Here is an 18,546-nt window from a genome sequence, read left to right as displayed (position 1 = left end):
CGCCAGTGTCACGATCCACTCGGGTTCGTGAACAAGGGAGGGCTCGAGGCACCCTTTGATAGACGGACGCTCCGCAGCATGGTGGTGCTGAACGATGACTGACCGGCGAGCAGCCGTGCTCGTCGGTGTATATTGCGGTGCGGTGACCAATGTTGCCTGCCGACCTTTAGCAGGCCACCGAGCCTGGCAGCGAACGAACATTATGCCTGGGGTGCGTCTCATGCTTGCTGCAATCATTAATTTTACCTACTCAGCAACTAATTCTAGCTTCTTGCCTTGTTGAGACCTACATTTTGATACCTCTTATGACTCGCTATGACGCTCTGGTTGCACAAAAGAGACATTCTTTTTTTCTGGAAGTGATTGCAAGATGCACAGATATGCTAAACCCAAGTGAAGTCTGCTAAGAGGACCTTGTCTTCAAAAAGAACACAGCAGTGGCAATCGATTACCACACAGGGAAGCCTGATGGAAGCATTAAAGCCCATACACTGCATGGAGCTCCTTCCCAGCTTAGTGCCCACAATACATGATCGATAACTTCTGAATGAGACTTCACTGTCAGCACTTAGCATTATTCGCCTGTCTTCCTATCGGTTCGTAAAACCCTAAAGCTGAATCTGTGCTAACTCATGTAACCTCCTCCTTTTTTTTTTCCTTTGACATGTAGGAGTATCGACAACAAAGAACAGCCAGGACACTCAAATGCCTTATTATCTACATATTTTCATATTTGGCAACAGTGGGTGCAAATATAAATAAATGCTAAAACGTACCGCTCCTTTAGATGCAATTGTACGTTTTCATGCAAACAAAACCAGTGGAGGTCGCAGCAGTGAAATTGAACATGAAAGGGAAAAATTGTCATCCATCTGAGAGTAGCATAAAGCAATGTACTATCGGCCAAAAAAGTAAACGGACCACGGCACCGCTGGCCGCAGCGGCTGTGGGGCTGCACCGGGGCGCTGCTATCTCGCTCCGCGCGCTGACGGCGAGAGTGCCCCGAGTGACGCCAGACTTCGCCCTCTCTCTCTTACGGATCCTTGTCACGCTTGATAAATTTCTAGTGCGCCGTTCGGTTGCTCTGCTGCTGACGGTCGCGACGAAGGGGACTGTGCATCGCCGGTAGTTTAGCACATGGCGCTGTCGAACAGTAGTGGACGGCCGCGGGGCGTCAAACCGCGCCACTGAGAAGGAACGAAGACTCGTTCTTAATGTTGTTTTGCTTATATTCACCATACCTCTCATATGAGTGCATTTCGCTGGCGTCCACCGCTGCTCGATTTTAGACAACACAACAAAAGCAGCCGCAGCGGCGGCTACGGTTACGCGCGCTTGCAGGTGCCAAGCTTTACTGCCGGCGCGGGTTCTCTGTCGATATTACTTTTCCGGCATTGTCTCCAGCAGTGGGTTTATTAACTATAGCAGTGCGCCTCTGCACACTGCTTTAATTCGCTACTACAATACACAGTCCGTTATGAAACTTTCCTTATAAAAGTACTGTCAGAAAGAGATGATTGGAAAGACTAATCGGAAAGACAAGTCGCTCGCGAAAGTTTATTCACGGAAGAAAATAAAAATTGGGGTTCCATGCGTTGAAGAGGTCCTCAATGGGATGAAAATTCGCCGTCGACTGCGATGACTTGGCCTACTCGCCTTGGCATCGAGTCATAGAGCGCGGCCACTAGCTCCGGACGTCCGCGTAGTGCTTCCCACCCTTCTTTCGCGGTATGATGCAGCTGATCCGCGGTGCCACAGCAAAGGGGCCAATAGGACACCGGCGTTCAATATTTCCTTTTTATTCTCTGGAACGGTGTCGGCGACGCGCTTTGTAGTGCGCGCTGCTATCCAGATATGGTTGTGTCCAGCCATTGGACACTGGAAGACTAGGAAATCTTTAAAAACGAGAACGGTCGCATTCGTTTCGTCGCAAAAATGCCATCCCGGGTGCCGATCGAGGAGAGAAGGCGCATCGTGCGGCTTAGCATAGAACGTGTCCCTCAGCGTGAAATCTGCCGCCGCACTAGGAGGAGCAGAACATCGGTGAACCGCATTATTCAAGCCTATAGGGATGAATACGGCAGAATTGCTGATGCTCAGCGCAGTGGGCGGCCAAGGCTTACAACGTTGGAAGAGGACCAACAGATAGTTGCTGCCGCTGTTGTTGACCCCTTTCTGAACGCCAGGGAAATTCGCGACGCACTGGACCTCAGTTGCTGCAGCGAGACTATCAGGAGCAGACTGCGAGAGGCAGGTCTCATGAACTGCGTTGCCGCTCAGAAGCCGCACCTGACGACGAAGCAGAGGGAAGAGCGACTGAATTTTGCCCGAGCGTTCGAGCAATGGACTGCAGAGGAGTGGCGGGAGGTCATCTTCACGGATGAGTCAACGTTCAGCACACGCTGGGACCAACAGCAGCGTCTGTGGCGTCCGTTGAACAGCAGGTACGACCTGTCATCCTTGCAGATGAGGGAAGTTGCGGGTAAAGTTTGCATAGCTAGTCAGTGCTAAAAAATAGGGATTGTTTGCAACGCATACTAGCCTTAAGAATGCTGTACAGCCTCATTTCTCGTCTTACTGCATGACTACACGTAGGCGCAGTATTGACTACGAAGTGTTTCTTTTGCATCATTGCATATCAGCGAGCTGAATGTTAGACAGGGTATGATTTAAGCCTTCATTATTTTCTTTTCTACAGCAGAGTGAGGTGGCTGCGCGTTAAGTTTTGTACCCGACATATGTTAATGACTGCTTTCTCATATGCCCAGATATGACCCCGGCCACATCCACAGCGTGCTCAGCAGCGGCCGCTGCTCGGTTAGTGTTTGGGGCGCCATCAGTAAGGACGGCCTTGGCCCACTCGTGCGGATTGAGGGCTCGTTCACTGGGTCGAAGTACTGCGAACTCCTCGTCAAGCACTTGATTCCATACGTTCTGGACGGGCCATTCCGGGACGGGTGCTACATGTTCCAGCCCGACCGCAGCCCTGTGCACAAAGCCCGCGCTGTGAGTGCACTTCTGGAGAGCTACGCCGTGCGTCAGCTTCCGTGGCCGCCTAACGGGGCTGATCTTAACCCCATCGAGAACATTTGGGCAATGTTGAAGAAGACTCTTGCCTCACGGCGCCTGTGTGGTGGCACACCGGATCAGCTTTGGCATGCCGTGAAGGAAGAGTGGGAAGCACTACGCGGACGTCCCAGTTGAAAAAAACAATTGGACCCAATTGGAAAATTTCCACTTGTTTCCAATTGGTCCCATTTGTGTATTAGTACCCAATTGGGCCACTTGGAACAATTGGGCCAATTGGTTGTATACCATCTGGCTCAAATGGTGCAGTTGGCATAAAACCAATTGGTTGTATACCATTTGGCTCAAATGGTGCAGTTGGCATAAAACCAATTGGTTGTTGCCAATTGGGTCACATGGTGCAGTTGGCATAGAACCAATTGGGCCAATTGGCATGGAACCAAATGGTGCAAATGGAGCCGCTCGACGGGTCAAATGGTTTCGACTGTGCACCGCCTGGCTGCGCTGTGTGAATCTGGCAAACTAGCACAGCAATAAGGAACCACATTATTACGTGTTGCTCGGCTAGTTGGTTCATATATATTGCGATCTAATATGATGCAATACAATACGAACAGCACAGAAAGAGAATCTCTTCATTAATACTCTTCCCCATGCTTTTCTTGCTTCACATCATATCACACAAGGAGCCACTACTTCCTTAAGATGATAACTACACGTGACAATGAGGCAACAAGTGAAAAGTAGGATTTAAAGCTTTATTACTGAGAAAAATGCAATTCGGGATACTGTTCATGGTCCTTTTCTGGTCTAGTCGCGCCACAACCTGCAGAAATGGATAAAAAAGAAAGACAGCATTGTGTATGGAATCCTGAAAAACCTGTTGCCCTCAAAAGCTGGCACGACAGGCAAGCTGATATTAGATAAAAAGGCACCTCAATTTTAATATCCAGCAATCCAACCAGGTTGAAGAGAGTCACAATTTGCGTTATGTAGCTAAGGTTCAAGCAGCAAATGCAAGAAAATTGTTCTAATCAGTATATATTTTTCGCTGTTCTGTCAATGTCAGCAATGTTCTCCCCCACGTAGTGATTCATACGTTTCACCAGTGCTGTCACGACGCTCTCGGGGAAACCTTGCTTTTAAAGAAACGCTCATGCAATACACTTGAAGCATTTTTGTCGAAATTAGTTCAGTGCATCATGCATATTTGCTACATTACACAAAAGCGTATACATATATCTGTGCAATCATTTAACTCAAACGAGTGTGCGTGACCCGTGCACTCGTGTAGTGCAGTAATGCAGATTAATTACAAGAGCTTTGGAAACGCGGAAACTTACCTCCGATCTGCAAAATTCTGGCAAGGTAGTGGGCACACGTGCCGGCCGCGTTTGTCCACTTCACCATATAAAAACCCGCCGAAAAGTCGTCGTCAGGCTTGAAGTTCTTTATGTCTGTCACTGGCACAATTGCCAAATGTTTGTCGATTTCGTGCCGCACGAAGCACGCAAGGCGATCAGGACAAAGGGCAGAATGTAGTGCAGCACGCATGCACGACTGTTTTTGTTGCTGCCATGGTTGCTGCACACACGAGCACATGTTGCTAATGTTGATGTCGATTATGCTGTCCCGTTCGGTCACCAAGGAAAAATGACGCTGAGACAAAATTTAATTCCAAGGAATAATTATTTCAGAGATGTGAAATATAAAATTTAAACAATATTGCTAAATTACAAATTGCATTATGCCTAAAAGTTGTTTGAGTCGTGTGTTTAAGAAACACATAAAAAAGTGCAAGTTTTTTTTTTTTTTTTTTACTGTTTAACATGATCAATACATCGCGACCACTTCTTTTTACGGTTGTTCCCCATTTACTTGCCCTCCAAATGCCAAATAGTGTCTTCCAATCTCACGAATCCAATCTCGAATCTCGCGTCCAAATCTCAAAAGAGAAATCTCAAAAGGAAAAGAGAAATCTGCAAATTTTGTACACCAGAGACATTAACATTTTCTCACTTAAATTTTATCCAAATGGTTTTGATAACTCCAATTGGACCATGTGGCAATTCAGATTTACCCAAATGGTCCTGCTGGAGACTCCATCTGGCCCAATTGGAAGGGAGGGTTTCCATATGAACCAATCGGCCGTTCTAACTGGTCCAAATGGTCCTGTTGGAGAAAACACTTGGTCCAATTGGAAATTGCCGTTTCCAGTTGGACCCATTGATATTTCCAAATGGTTTCAATTGTTTTTTCGACTGGGGTCCGGAGCTAGTGGCCGCGCTCTATGACTCGATGCCAAGGCGAGTAGGCCAAGTCATCGCAGTCGACGGCGAATTTTCATCCCATATTGAGGACCTCTTCACCGCATGGAACCCCAATTTTTATTTTCTTCCGTGAATAAACTTTCACGAGCGACTTGTCTTTCCGATTAGTCTTTCCAATCATCTCTTTCTGACGGTACTTTTATAAGGAAAGTTTCATAACGGACTGTGTAGTGTAGTAGCGAATTAAAGCAGTGTGAAGAGGCGCACTGCTATAGTTAATAAACCCACTGCTGGAGACAATGCCGGAAAAGTAATATCGACAGAGAACCCGCGCCGGCAGTAAAGCTTTGCACCTGCAAGCGCGCGTAACCGTAGCCGCCGCTGCGGCTGCTTTTGTTGTGTTGTCTAAAATCGAGCAGCGGTGGACGCCAGCGAAATGCACTCATATGAGAGGTATGGTGAATATAAGCAAAACAACATCAAGAACGAGTCTTCGTTCCTTCTCAGTGGCGCGGTTTGACGCCCCGCGGCCGTCCACTACTGTTCGACAGCGCCATGTGCTAAACTACCGGCGATGCACAGTCCCCTTCGTCGCGACCGTCAGCAGCAGAGCAACCGAACAGCGCACTAGAAATTTATCAAGCGTGACAAGGATCCGTAAGAGAGAGAGGGCAAAGTCTGGCGTCACTCGGGGCCACGGCTCGGGGCTATCTAGCCACCATATCGGGGCACTCTCGCCGTCAGCGCGCGGAGCGAGATAGCAGCGCCCCGGTGCGGCCCCGCAGCTGCTCCGGCCAGCGGTGCCGTGGTCCGTCTACTTTTTTGGCCGATAGTACCTATACAGTTTTTCAGAAAGCAAGATTTGCCATTGAAAAAAAAAATTGCTTCACATCAAGGGATCAAACCTGAGACCAAGGCCTTTTCGGAGTGGTCCCTCTACCATCTGAGATAACATGAGATAACAGAAGGCAAGTAGATTGCAGGGTAAGGCCAAATTGTTCGACAACTTAAAGCGTAGAGAAAAAGGGATAGTAGAGTCATCAATTCGGAAAGGCACTGGTCTCAGGTCAATGCCTGGAGAAAGACAATTGTTTTTAATTGAGGTTTCTTTTGAAAGAAACCTGTATGCATTTCATTTGTAGAGTCATGCTACTGTCAAGTGGATGAGAATTTCATGGCTATATGAGCTTGATGGTAGATCATCTACTACTACTAGCAGTAGTAGTATATTATTGTGTTAAGGACAAATGGTGGAATGAAATGAATGGCCATGGACATCATAACAGCATCGTTTCCCTGTGGACATCTGAACTGTTATGCAGCCCTGAGAAAAATATAGGCTAATACCCAAGTTAGACGGGCAGATTTAGTGACACTTCGACAGAGTGCATTTTGCCTCGCCGAGTGTCACTTCAACGGCGTTATGGCGGCGTGACACTGAACGGCAAAAATAAGTGTCATTCAGGATTAATGACAAAGCAATTTAGAATTGTACAGCTATTGGTAGAGCTAGATATTGTTGATAGCATTTTGATCTTTAGAAGCGATACAGAAGCCAAAAGCCTAATGAAATGCAGAAGGATACACAGCACGCCATATGTCCAGCGGCATAGCCTGCCAGGGGTGAAGGGGAGACGAAACTAATGAGACACATGTGGCGACGGCACATATGGTAGCAGCACAGATGTACTCGCTGAACATACTTGGAGTGGAAACGCAAGGAGAGAACTCTGCGTCGAGGTGAAATGCCGGGAGGGGTGCGAATGATTTAAACAAGGGGCGGTTAATTTAGAGGCTTACTAACATCGTCGAGCGTTCGTACAAAGCAAAACCGGCTTCTCTCTAGCAGACAGCATGGATGCTCCTACGCTATGACAACGTGCAACCCACGTGATGGAAGCAGAATGCTATCGTCATGAGCCAAGGAAAGACCATCGCATCCAAGCAAACTAAAGCAAATGCACTTCATCGCAGCCAAGTGAGTTCGCTGAACACATTAGCTGGAAAGCGCACTCCGCAGCAAGTGTCTGACAGCCTCAAAGTAACACTACATGCGAAGTGCACTCGCTCGAAGTGTCACTAAATTTGCCCATCTGACTCGGGTATAAGATGATAGGGGGAGAGAAATGTTACAATAAAATAAACGTAAACAAAATAGAAGGATGTAGGTGATTCGTTGTAGTGCAGTCGCAATGACATGAATACAGAGGGCATTGTGTATTGCATGATGTGCCTTCAATGTCTGTGTAGTTGTGCCTGCAGTGAAACAAACTTGAAGGCGATTTCATTCAAATTTTTCACCGTGTGGATTTGCGCAGAACTGACTTGCCTGACACAAAAGTTAGGAGAACGCCTCTCCATCTACTAACATGACGCCCGGTGATTAAATTGTATTGTTTGCATGCGTATTGTAGAGGGAACGCAAGTAAAATTACTGACATTTGTGATAGGTATTGTCAATTTATGTGTGTGGCTAGGTTTCGAACAAGCTATTTGTTGAAATTTAATGCTCATTGCATGTACTTCATGTCGGTCCTTGTTTAACTGTGCATTAAACTTGTCCCCACGCCACACCAACAATGCTGAAGGTTAATCGCTGCCAGGTACTACAAGATAGTTTTCCCAAAAACGATGGGCCTCAAGTAAATGTCACCGTACAGACTTACGCGCCGATAGTTTTCTTCTGTAGTAAACGACGAACTTAACTTGGATAGCATAACAAACGAGATTGGGCGAGACATTGGTCCAGAACAAAATACATGCAGTAAATAATAACACCTCTGTTATTCATAGTGCGGACAAATTAACTGCACCAGACTATTTGTAATTCAGCAATCACAAATATAAAATTACAGGACACCTTGCAGTCGTGCCAGTTTCTGTCAACCTTCAGGCAGGGTTCGACGCCACAGGAAAACACGCCGGCCCACAAATCATCGTACTGTAGCACACCATCACCATCATCAGCCTGGCCATGCCCACTGCAGGACCAAAGGCCTCTCCCATACTTCTCCAAGTACCCCGGTCATGTGCTAATTGTGGCCATGATGTCCCTGCAAACTTCTTAATCTCATCCGTCCACCTAACTTTCTGCCGCCCCCTGCTATGCTTCCATTCTCTTGGAATCCAGTCCGTAAGCCTTAATAACCACCAGTTATCTTCCCTCCTCATTACATGCCCTGCCCCCCATTTCTTTTTCTTGATTTCAACTAAGATGTCATTAACTCGAGTTTTTTCCCTCACCCAATCAGCTCTCTTCTTATCCCCTTTAACATTACACCTACCATTCTTCTTTTCATAGCTCGTTGCGTAGTCCTCAATTTCAGTAGAACCCTTTTCGTAAGCCTCCAGGTTTCTGCCCCGTAGGCGAGTACTGGTAAGACACAGCTGTTATACACTTTTCTCTTGAGGGATAGTGGCAACCTGCTATTCATGATGTGAAAATGCCTGCCAAACGCACCCCAGCCCATTTTTATTCTTCTGATTATTTCAGTCTCATGATCCGGATCCGGGGTCGCTACCTGCCCTAAGTTGATGTATTCCCTTACCGCTTCCAGTGCCTCGCTACCTATCGTAAACTGCTGTTCTCTTCCGAGAAAAGACGCGGAATGCGGGAGATGGAAATTCAAGACGATGAGAAAAATGTGAACAAGGTGAATGCAGGAGCATGCATTCACCTTGTTCACGTTTTGCTCATCGTGTTCTCTTCCGAGACTGTTAAACAATACTTTAGTTTTCTGCAGATTAATTTTTAGACCCACCCTTCTGCTTTGCCTATCCAGGTCAGTGAGCATGCATTGCAATTGGTCCCCTGAGTTAGTAAGCAAAGCAATAGCACAACCGCGGTTCAGTGAACAGACATTCGCCTCCGCAGCACAATAAAGACACAGTCATCAAGAACCTATGCAAAACTGCACAAGGAGTTTTTCAGTAGCAGTTAACGCGATCGACTGTCGCGTTCGCGATGTTGCTCCACTTGCGACGTGTTCTCACAGTTCAGTCAAAAATGGTCAGTAGGGTGAGGACAAACTCAAAGTGAAATAACATTTGTTTTATAGTGGGCAATTGTGCTTGGTGCTTACCTGTGCCGACATTTCGTGGTTGCTTTCGGCTGGTCACACCACGACGAAAGCTCGATCAGCTCACAAGCTGCACTGCGCGATTAACCACCACGTTTCCAGAAGCACTCTTCGAAAGCGCAAGCAGCAATCACGAAGCAGTGAAATAGCCAGTTCGCAGCACAAGCAACACGCACGTACCCAGCGGATCGCACTACGTGCCGGCAAAAGACACGACAGCATGAAAAACGCTACAGAGCTGTCAGAACATCCACGACGTTATTTCGACGGCGTGGCTAGGGTGGCTAGAAGGGGAGTTATGAATACCGCCGGCGCTCTCCTTCGGGCGCGCGCGACCCCCTTGCGCACCGATGCCACCAGGGGGAATGTGGCACTGCCGCTTGCGGCGGGGTACTCGTAGCCTCGCTGGCCTGCGCCTCCGTGCCTCCGCTGTCACTTGGTCTCGTCGCCTCTTTTGGAGGGTTCCTTGCGACAACCTGTCATTCGAGGGCGAGATGCAGTCGGCAGCGAAAAAGAAGACAGAGCGTTGGCGCTTTGTGCCCGGATGTGATCCTGGGTGCAGGAAAACCTCAGAAAAAGTATCTCTTCCGTTCCCCTGCCTGCAAACAAACGTTTGCCGAACGGGATCGAGCGATCCCAATTGGGCCAGGCTCATTGAAGCTATGACATCGAGGTTCACTGCAGAAGTCATGACGTTATTTTAACATAGTTTTTCGCTCAAAATGGTGCATGATTGTTGTCCTTGGTATTTTAGACGGGGCAGCAAGAAAGAGGCCACCCTTGAAACTCTTCCGTTTCTTGATGAATGTGAGGCTCACTCCAAAGGGCTCGGCTTTCTTAGAAACAGTACTTCTGAAGGGCTGAGGATGAACATCCATTCAACAAAACACCTTCTAAAGTACCTTGCAGAAAACGCTGACTTCATGTAACAAACAACAGTATGTAACAACAGTATGCATGTAACAACTGTATGTAACAAATGTTGCTCGTGCACATCCAGGTGTCTAAGCTTCTACAGTCTAGCAGGAGCCCCAAGGCGGCAATGTGCCGTCGGATGTCCTGGAGTTCTTGTTATCTGTTGAAGAGGCGCTGGCTGAACAAGAAAGCCACAGTGAAGACAGCGTGAAGGCTGTGCCAACTGATGCCGTGCAAGTGGCTTTGGACCACCAAAGTTATGTAGAGCACCGCAGCGACGCACGGCTAATTTATTACATTGCAGGTTATGTGGCGAGAAGGCGTGTTTTTCCCACACATTGTGAGGCTACAAAGCAGCATCTCTTAGTGATAAAGGCAATATCCCCAGAGAACTTCCATCAGAGGCATCCAAAGAGCGGGACCTTGGGGGTATTTTATAATTTTATATCCCTCAGAATAATTCTATAAGCTGGTCAATGCCCCTGAAATGAAACTCACTCGTTCATTCAGTGTAATACACTTGCATGCATGCCAAAGCTGTGGCCGAAATGTAGCAGTCAATTGGTGAAGCGCCAAAAATTGCTTGCCTGGACCGTTCTGTTACCCTGACAGCCTCAGTTATACGTTTTTATCGCCTCACAAGGATTTACTTTTTGCTTAAAGGTGTCAGTCAGCAGGGTAGGAGAAGAAACGGAAAACACTGAAATTTTGTGTGTTGTAAAGTTATGGCAATTTTTTTCCTCACTTGTAAATAAACGATTTCATGACCAGATCTGTTGCTTCACTGTCTACAATCATGGGAAATTGCTTAAATGAGCATCAAAATTACATGCTACAGGTCAAGTGCAGACAGAAAGTGGTTTGTAAATACGTCGAGACGAATTGTCAGGTAATGTCTCTTAATCTGCAGACATTACCTGATACGCATAGGGTGATTGACTACTGTACGTGACTACGTCATAGGGTGATTGCTTAGGGTGATTGACTACTATGCGCGCGTCACGCATAGGGTGATTGACTGCTGATCTCGAGGACGACGGTCGCATTTTCAGAGAGGCGAAATGCAAGGCGCCCGTGTGCCGTATTATGTCAGTGCGCGTTAAAGAAACCGAAGTGGTCGAAATTATTTCGAAGCCCCCCACTAGCCCCTAACACCCTGAGCCGCTTCACGAAATGTGCACAGACAAAACGCGTTTGAATCTCGATTCAGTGTGAACTGGACCCGTAAAATTTCACAGGAGTAATGATGTGGGCTGACATAACATCGTTTTCATGATAAAGATTCATTCTTTGAGGCTCGCGGAAAGCGCGCGATACTCCAAACGGGCTCACTTTCACTTGGGTGCTAGAGATGCAGCCGACGCGAGGCTGGCGAGGCGCTCATTTCGGCTGCCTGCTTCTCGGATGGATGGATGGATGGATGATTGTGGCTCAACCCTTTGAATCGGGCGGCGGCGGCGCGCGCCACCTAGCCTTTAATGGTTCTATATGCATGCATACCTATGTATTTACTCCTTTACTTTTGCGTTGATATTGTCCACCAATAAGATAACCTCCGTTTAGTTATTTCTACCTGTTGAAAGTCTATTCTACTTTCACTGTCTTTAAAACCCAAGGCTTTGAATAGTTCCCCGTTAGATTCAACTGCAGGGTGAAGTTGTTTACAAGCAAGTATCAGGTGTTCCGCCGTTTCCTCCTCCTCTCTACACGCCTCGCACACCAAATCTATCTCCTGGTATCTGGCTCGGTACGTTTTAGTCCTCAGTACACCTGTCCTGGCTTCGAACAACAATGAGCTTCCCTTAGAGTTATCGTAAATATTTTCTTTGGCTATTTCTTGCTTAAACGTCCTGTATGTCTCCAATGCCGATTTGGTTTGCATCTCTGTACTCCACATACCCCTCTCTGCCTCCTTAACCTTTTTCTTGACAGATGATTCCTTACTTGTTCCCCCGCTACTGCCCAAGTATTTGCTTGTCAATTTTCTAGTTCGCTTCCTCCACCTCGTGTCAACATTCCTCGTGTATAAGTAACTGAAAACCTTCCTAGCCCACCGAATTTCCCCCATTTTTCTCAATCGCTCCTCAAATGCTATCTTGCTACTAGCCTCTCTGCCCTCGAAAGAAGACCATCCCAGATCCCCCTGCACCCCAGGTGAAAATAGCGAACTGGTAATGAACTGGGACCAACTGGTCCCAGCTGGTTCCGGACTGGTCCCAGCTGGTTCCGGACTGGTCCCAGCTGGTTCCGGACTGGTCCCAGCTGGTTCCGGACTGGTCCCAGCTGGTTACAGACTGGTCCCAGCTGGTTCCAGATTGGTCCCAGCTGGTTCCAGACTGGGACCAGCTGGGAGCCTACTGGGACCAATTGGGACTTGACTGGAACCAAGTGGTCCCACACGGGGATCAGCTGGTTCCAGCTGGCCTTTAACTGGTTCCTGGTGGGAGTGAATTGGGACCTGCTAGGAGCCTACTGGGACCAATTGGGACTTGACTAGAACTGAGTGGTCCCAGCTGGGGGCTGACTGGGATCACATAGGCTTCAACTGGGACCAAACATACTCCAACTGGCAGCCCAGTGGGTCCAGCTGGAGGCCATAATAAATACAGGACCAATCAGAGGCCAATTTGGAAGAGCCAATGTGCATGCGTACCACTTTGATAAGACACGAAAATTGACTCAAGAAGCCAGGCTGTATATAGCATTTGCATATATTTTCTTCGATGCTTAGTTGTTCATGACGCCGCACGAACATGCCGACAGTATTATATTCTTCGCTGGGAAAATTAACCACTTCTTGCTAAAACAGTGCAATATGCATCTACAACTAGATTTTGCGGCAATTTTTGTGAAGGCGGCCTGCCAAAATGTGTATGGAATATGTCATCTCCAAACTGATTTATGATGATGCTAACTTCTCAAAGCAACAAATGCCTAGCTCTGGTTATCCGGGGTTCTTTATAATGTGCACCCCAAATTCAGTACGTTTTCACCTCCTACCCTATAAAGATGTAGCTACCACGGCCAGTAATCGAACTTACAACCACAAACATTCAGTAACAGACGACTCTGTGGCAATTAATAGCCACAGAGCCCCCATGGCAGGTCTGTTATACTTTTCAGATGTTTGAAATTGCAGCCAATCTTAAGGCTTTTTGGCTCTGCTGGTATAAAAGAGCGCACGCCCCTTTGCATTATGATTAACTGGTGTAAATAAGAGCTATCACAATGAAAATATCTACAATACACAAGTACAAATCATGAGTAATATTTCACTGTAATTATTGTTTATTAGAACAAATTCTATATAAACACAAAACAGAAAGGTGTGCGCATTTACTTTATTTATTTACAGATACTACTATCATATGTCATTGGGACATTGCAGGAGTGGTACAGAAGGTTTCACATAGAACTGTATTATTAGGAACCTACATGATTACAAATTGAGTGAAAAAATTAACACAGAAAACAGCACAGTATCATTCGAAAAATATGATTAGGTAATTCTCGCACAAAGTGATCAACAGACATCATATGCAATGTGCCATCTAAATTGTTCCATAGTTCAACTGTGAAAGGAAAGAACGAAAATTTGAAGCAGTCTAAAAACGGCATAAATGGCATGACGTTAAGCGGGTATGTACTGCGAGTGACACGTGCTGAAGAACTGGCAACAGTAAAGAGGGCGTTAACATAAATACGCCTGTTGATAATCTCGTGTAGAAGAATAATGCGATCGCATGTGCGTCTGTGTTGAAGTGCGCCAAGTGATAAGGTGCCAGGGTGAACTGTGGGCATCATTATATGCTCCCAATTTTGTGAGTTAGATATTGGGGAGCATTTTAGTTGAATTGAATTGAGTTTATTCCGCAACAAGAAAATGTTAGAAGGAGGACACGTAAAAGCTGTAAGAACAGCTTGAGGACCCCTGACCCCCTATCACACGGGGAAGCATAAAAGCGTGCGGCTAAGAGAGTACAACCTACTAAGAGGAAAACACTTACAGGAGTTATAAAACGTCACTTGTAAAGGGGATTATACAGTAGTCAAATAGAAAATCATCGTATCACATCATTATACAAACATTAAATGCAGTTTGTCTTGGTGATGAACTAGATATGTCAATCTTATTTTCTTTTATTATGTGGTTTAGAAGTGTAGGCAATTGAAATTTTAACATTTGATTTCTGTAAGTGGTCCTACATTTGGCGACGTACCACACTTCAGGATGGCGCACATGATAAGCGAGGAAGTTTTTCTCTAGCCTTCCTAGGTTTGTCATGGCATCATTATTTTTCAGCAAACCGAGTTTATATAAACGGCATAGCTTGTAATCATACATTGATGGAACCTGAATCATGTGGTGCTTCTTAAACGATTCTGCACTGTGGTAGCGATATGGGACATTACAGGCTAGGCGTAGAGCACTTCAAAGATTCAGCTTGTTCTCTTGAGTATCTAGATGATTATGATTAATGGTGTTTAATGGCACAAAGGCTACTATGACCATACAGAACCAGAGTAGGCGAGTATCCAGAGAATTTGCACACATACAAGCCCATACACCAGAGTTCCATTACATAAAGGTGCGCTGAAGCACTTAACACGCATGGTGGATAAAGCTGCACACACACACACTATATATATATATATATATATATATATATATATATATATATATATATATATATATACAAACTAAGAATGCAGTGGCAACTGCTCTGGTGTACAACTCCAAGAATTTGTATAAATGTACTAGTCGACTACACTGGCCTGTTTCCATAATGTCAATGCAGAGGTGACTTTACACAATATCAGTGCCCGTCGGGAACTATGTTTCAGAATGCAAAGGCGCAGAGGGCAATTGCCATGGGGTTTGGTAGCCGGAGCTCATACTGAACACTGAAGTTGTCACTGAGAATAGCTTTAGACAACAATGATGCCACGAATTCCAGAGATAAATGTTATTTGCTGTAAAAGCTTTGTGTGGTGATGCCTTTTCATTCCAAACATATGTGACAACTTTAATAAAGGGTGTTGCAGGGCCTCTGCAAAAATAAGCGTTCCTTTGAAGTCATGTTTTATAATTCACCTATTTTTAAAAAGGGCTTTAAAAGCAAGTGGTGCAAAAAAATTGATTGTTCAATCTCCATGTATAAACATGGAATGATGCCAGTCTTTACCTCCATGACATGGCTGGACTGCACACTTTGGGCCTTGTGAATGTGGGAAGCTTTGGTCGGGCTTGTGCGAAATTTTTCACATACTGCAAAAACTCTAGCTTTGCCAGTGATGTCTTTAAACCCAAGGATGTGAGAAATTATTACACATGCCCCTGAAGGAAGCATTGCAGCAGTGCAGTCTGTTTTGCTTGGTCTTTTATACTGTTTGCTGTGGAAAACACATTGAGACACTGCAACTTTGTCATGTTCCACAATGGGACCGACTATCATGCAGACAATATGGTTCATTAACAAATCTAAAACTGGCTGCAGCACTTTTCGTGGCTTGCCAATCAATAAAACAACTGCTCCACATTTTGCAGCATTCCCTTTAGTTAAAAATTCTCTAGTCTGAGGGAGAGTTGATGCTTTAAGACTAGCGAAAGAGCTAGCCATCAACAGCCGTTCAACAATTTGGATTGGCACTCCTTTTGCAGATGTGACTAGCTCCTTCACATGCCCAATGTTGGATTCAAATACAAAGCAGGAATGTGACCAAAGTGGTCCCTGCAGTGTCACACTCTTGGGCAAGTGCAAAAGCTGGTGTACATTAAATGTCATTTCTCTTTCTCCATAAAGAAATTGCACACCTACTACAAACTTCACTAGTAGGCTAGCGCTCTCACTGACATCAGTGCTGCTAACATTGTCCATTAGCAGTAGGGATACTCCTCTAATAAGCAAGGTGAAGTGCCTGAGATACTCTATAGGCAAAATGCCATCTAAACAAGGCAGTGAAAACCACAACAGCCACTGCTGCCACTCTGAAGCCTTCCAATACTACCGCAAGGAAAGGGTACGCTGCAGCCTGAAACACAATGGTGGCTTGATGTTGCACAGCCGCTTGTCTACAGCATTGAGCAGTGCTGGCCTCCCAATGTAGTAGGGCTGGCCCACACTAGAGAGCCACAGTTCCGTCAACTGGCGTGCAACTCCCAGCAACACACAATGCATGTAATCTGGCGTGAATCCCCAGACTATATCAAAGTGTGGCATATTCATTAATGGAGTGGGACCTGTTATGCCTTGAACAATTGTCCCTGTGCGTGCTGCTGTCTTCATGGCGTCAATGGTTTCTTCCATTGTCCTGTCTGGCACTGGCTCGTCGATTGTATACTTAATGGTTCCTATTCCAAAAGAAAACAACACAGGTGCACAAATCGGCAGGTCAATCCTACATGCTAATAACAAATTCTCGACGGTGTTTCAATATTCAAGCTGATGTACATAGCAGCTTTTATGCGGCTGCTCTTCCCTTATCGATGAAGAAAAGTAAACTTGACTTGAAAATGGCTACAGCAAGACGGCAATACTTTATTGGAAGCAGCAGGTGAAAAATAAGATCATGAAGCACCATATTACGCACTGCTATACAAACAATAAATATTTCTGGAAGTATTATACTGTAATTATGTACTGTTCTATTAAACACATTGAAATTAAATCAGCATACAATCAGAATCTATATATATGAAGATTCTTCATGCACTGGGCTTTACCTGTCCTACAGCTATATAATTCCCATACGAAAGCTTTCTCATGCAAGAGGCACGAAATTTGCTTACCATCTATGACAAACCCAGGATGCAAGCACCAGCTACAGCCAAAATGCCCATTGAACTGGCGCATATTTTGCATTATTGCCCTTGCTGGGGCATCAGCACAACAGCTGAAGGGGTGGACCTGCAAAGCAATGAGAGCAATGTTACCAAGAATTAAATAAAGTGCACCACAAATCTGAATAACCCATGTGGATTTTGACATTCGCTGCAGTCTGAATAAGAAATGGCGTGTTGTCTTCCAGGTTTAGAACTTATAGAAAGATTATCTTGTAAAAATGTAAAACACATCTGAATAACTTATGTGCCACACTAATTGCATTTCTGCATTTCCTTATCACAAGCCCCAGCAGTGCATTCAAGTTCACATTCAAGAGGTAGAACGATATCACTTTTGCCATATGTGACTGACAAGAAACAGCTAAAGTATACTTTTGTAGCGCCCATCGACAACGCTACGCACGGACGCTAAAGGTCAGCACTGCGAAAGATGAGGAAAAAAGTTGGACAATGCGTGGTCATTGCGCAAGCATGGCACGCACTAGTTTGTTCTAAGAGCCTGCTACATTGGTCCTACAGTTCTGGTGCTCCGCTGCAATCCCTCGGTTCGCGACACTATTGCATGTATGAAATCCAAGCTGACTGGCGTGACAGCAGTGCTACTTATGTACTGTGTCCAAGAAAAAGTTGGGAAAAGTGGGATTGGTTGCGATGTTTTTGAAAATGACAGACAATGTTGCACTGCGATAATAAAAAATGACGCCATCCGAATTCATGCGCACCTTAAATAAAACACTCATCACAGTTGTCATGCACAAGTTTGTCGAGTCGGAAATAGTGAAGGGCAATTGCGTAAACCGGGGTGCACTAGTGCAGATGAAATGCTTTGGTAGTGTGCAGTAAGCTTTATATTATGTAAAAAAAAGAAAATACAAACTAGCTGGCCAAAAAATTTGGTATCAGGCTTTACTCCCTCAGGCTTTGTTACTGAATGTCACATGCACTCACAAAATCTGCATATAACATTTCTCATGTAATATCTGACATCAATACAATGCCACCCCGGTTGAATGAGCACTACTTGTTTTTGATGCTGTACATACCTTCGATGAGATAGACTTTGTGCCATCCGTCCAGGTGATGCCGCCCTGCATGAGGTCCTCCACTTCTTGAACAAAACTGCCCATTAGCAGTCCCATGTCAGGATGTGAGTGCCCATACCAAAGCGTGGTGGTGAAAACATGTTTCCCGCGGGTATGTGGAGGCAGTTCATTGACTGTCACCTGAACTGGCCAAATAGAGTACTTTGAAGACTTAAACAGTGGGCTTCCGTCGGAGTTAACGGTCAGGCTGAGGTCATATTTGTTTAATTTCTGGCGCATGGCTCGGTAGGCTTTGCCGTCCGTTATGTCCAGCATTTCATTTGTTACGCTACTTTTGCAGCGGTCTTCGATATGGTCCAGCCTTTCTC

The 18,546-nt window shown here is 45.7% G+C and overlaps 2 protein-coding genes and 1 long non-coding RNA gene across 5 annotated transcripts in view; all 3 read right to left on the bottom strand.

Annotated features, from left to right (window-relative positions):
• LOC142568047 (uncharacterized) overlaps nucleotides 1-9,681 on the bottom strand; it is a 136,329-nt gene extending 126,648 nt beyond the window's left edge. Inside the window, exons 1-2 of one of the 3 annotated variants that reach the window (XM_075678124.1) lie at nucleotides 9,557-9,671; nucleotides 9,380-9,451 (exon numbers count right to left, since the gene is read on the bottom strand). In XM_075678124.1, the coding sequence (XP_075534239.1) occupies nucleotides 9,380-9,391 (12 nt within the window). In that variant the 5' untranslated portion in view covers nucleotides 9,392-9,451; nucleotides 9,557-9,671. Of the gene's footprint in view, nucleotides 1-9,379 lie in introns of all 3 variants that reach the window. The other 2 variants (XM_075678125.1, XM_075678126.1) reach the window with 2 other exon arrangements.
• On the bottom strand, nucleotides 3,767-4,892 carry LOC142568078 (uncharacterized). The gene is made up of 2 exons (XR_012825362.1): nucleotides 4,371-4,892; nucleotides 3,767-3,853 (listed from the first exon to the last, which is right to left on the bottom strand). It is a non-coding gene; the product is annotated as an uncharacterized LOC142568078 (long non-coding RNA).
• A 5,332-nt stretch (nucleotides 9,682-15,013) lies between the features above and the next one.
• Nucleotides 15,014-18,249, bottom strand: LOC142568042 (uncharacterized). Its single transcript, XM_075678122.1, has 3 exons — nucleotides 18,179-18,249; nucleotides 17,082-17,199; nucleotides 15,014-16,643 (listed from the first exon to the last, which is right to left on the bottom strand). Exons 1-3 carry the CDS (start codon nucleotides 18,227-18,229, stop codon nucleotides 16,297-16,299), a joined length of 516 nt encoding a protein of 171 aa, XP_075534237.1. The 5' UTR covers nucleotides 18,230-18,249; the 3' UTR covers nucleotides 15,014-16,296.
• Between the last annotated feature and the right edge of the window lie 297 nt (nucleotides 18,250-18,546).

The sequence above is a fragment of the Dermacentor variabilis genome, unplaced genomic scaffold, assembly GCF_050947875.1.
Source record: "Dermacentor variabilis isolate Ectoservices unplaced genomic scaffold, ASM5094787v1 scaffold_16, whole genome shotgun sequence".
NCBI classification, from domain to species: domain Eukaryota; kingdom Metazoa; phylum Arthropoda; class Arachnida; order Ixodida; family Ixodidae; genus Dermacentor; species Dermacentor variabilis.
Note: the sequence above shows the minus strand (reverse complement) of the source record. Positions and strands in the feature narration are given on the sequence as shown.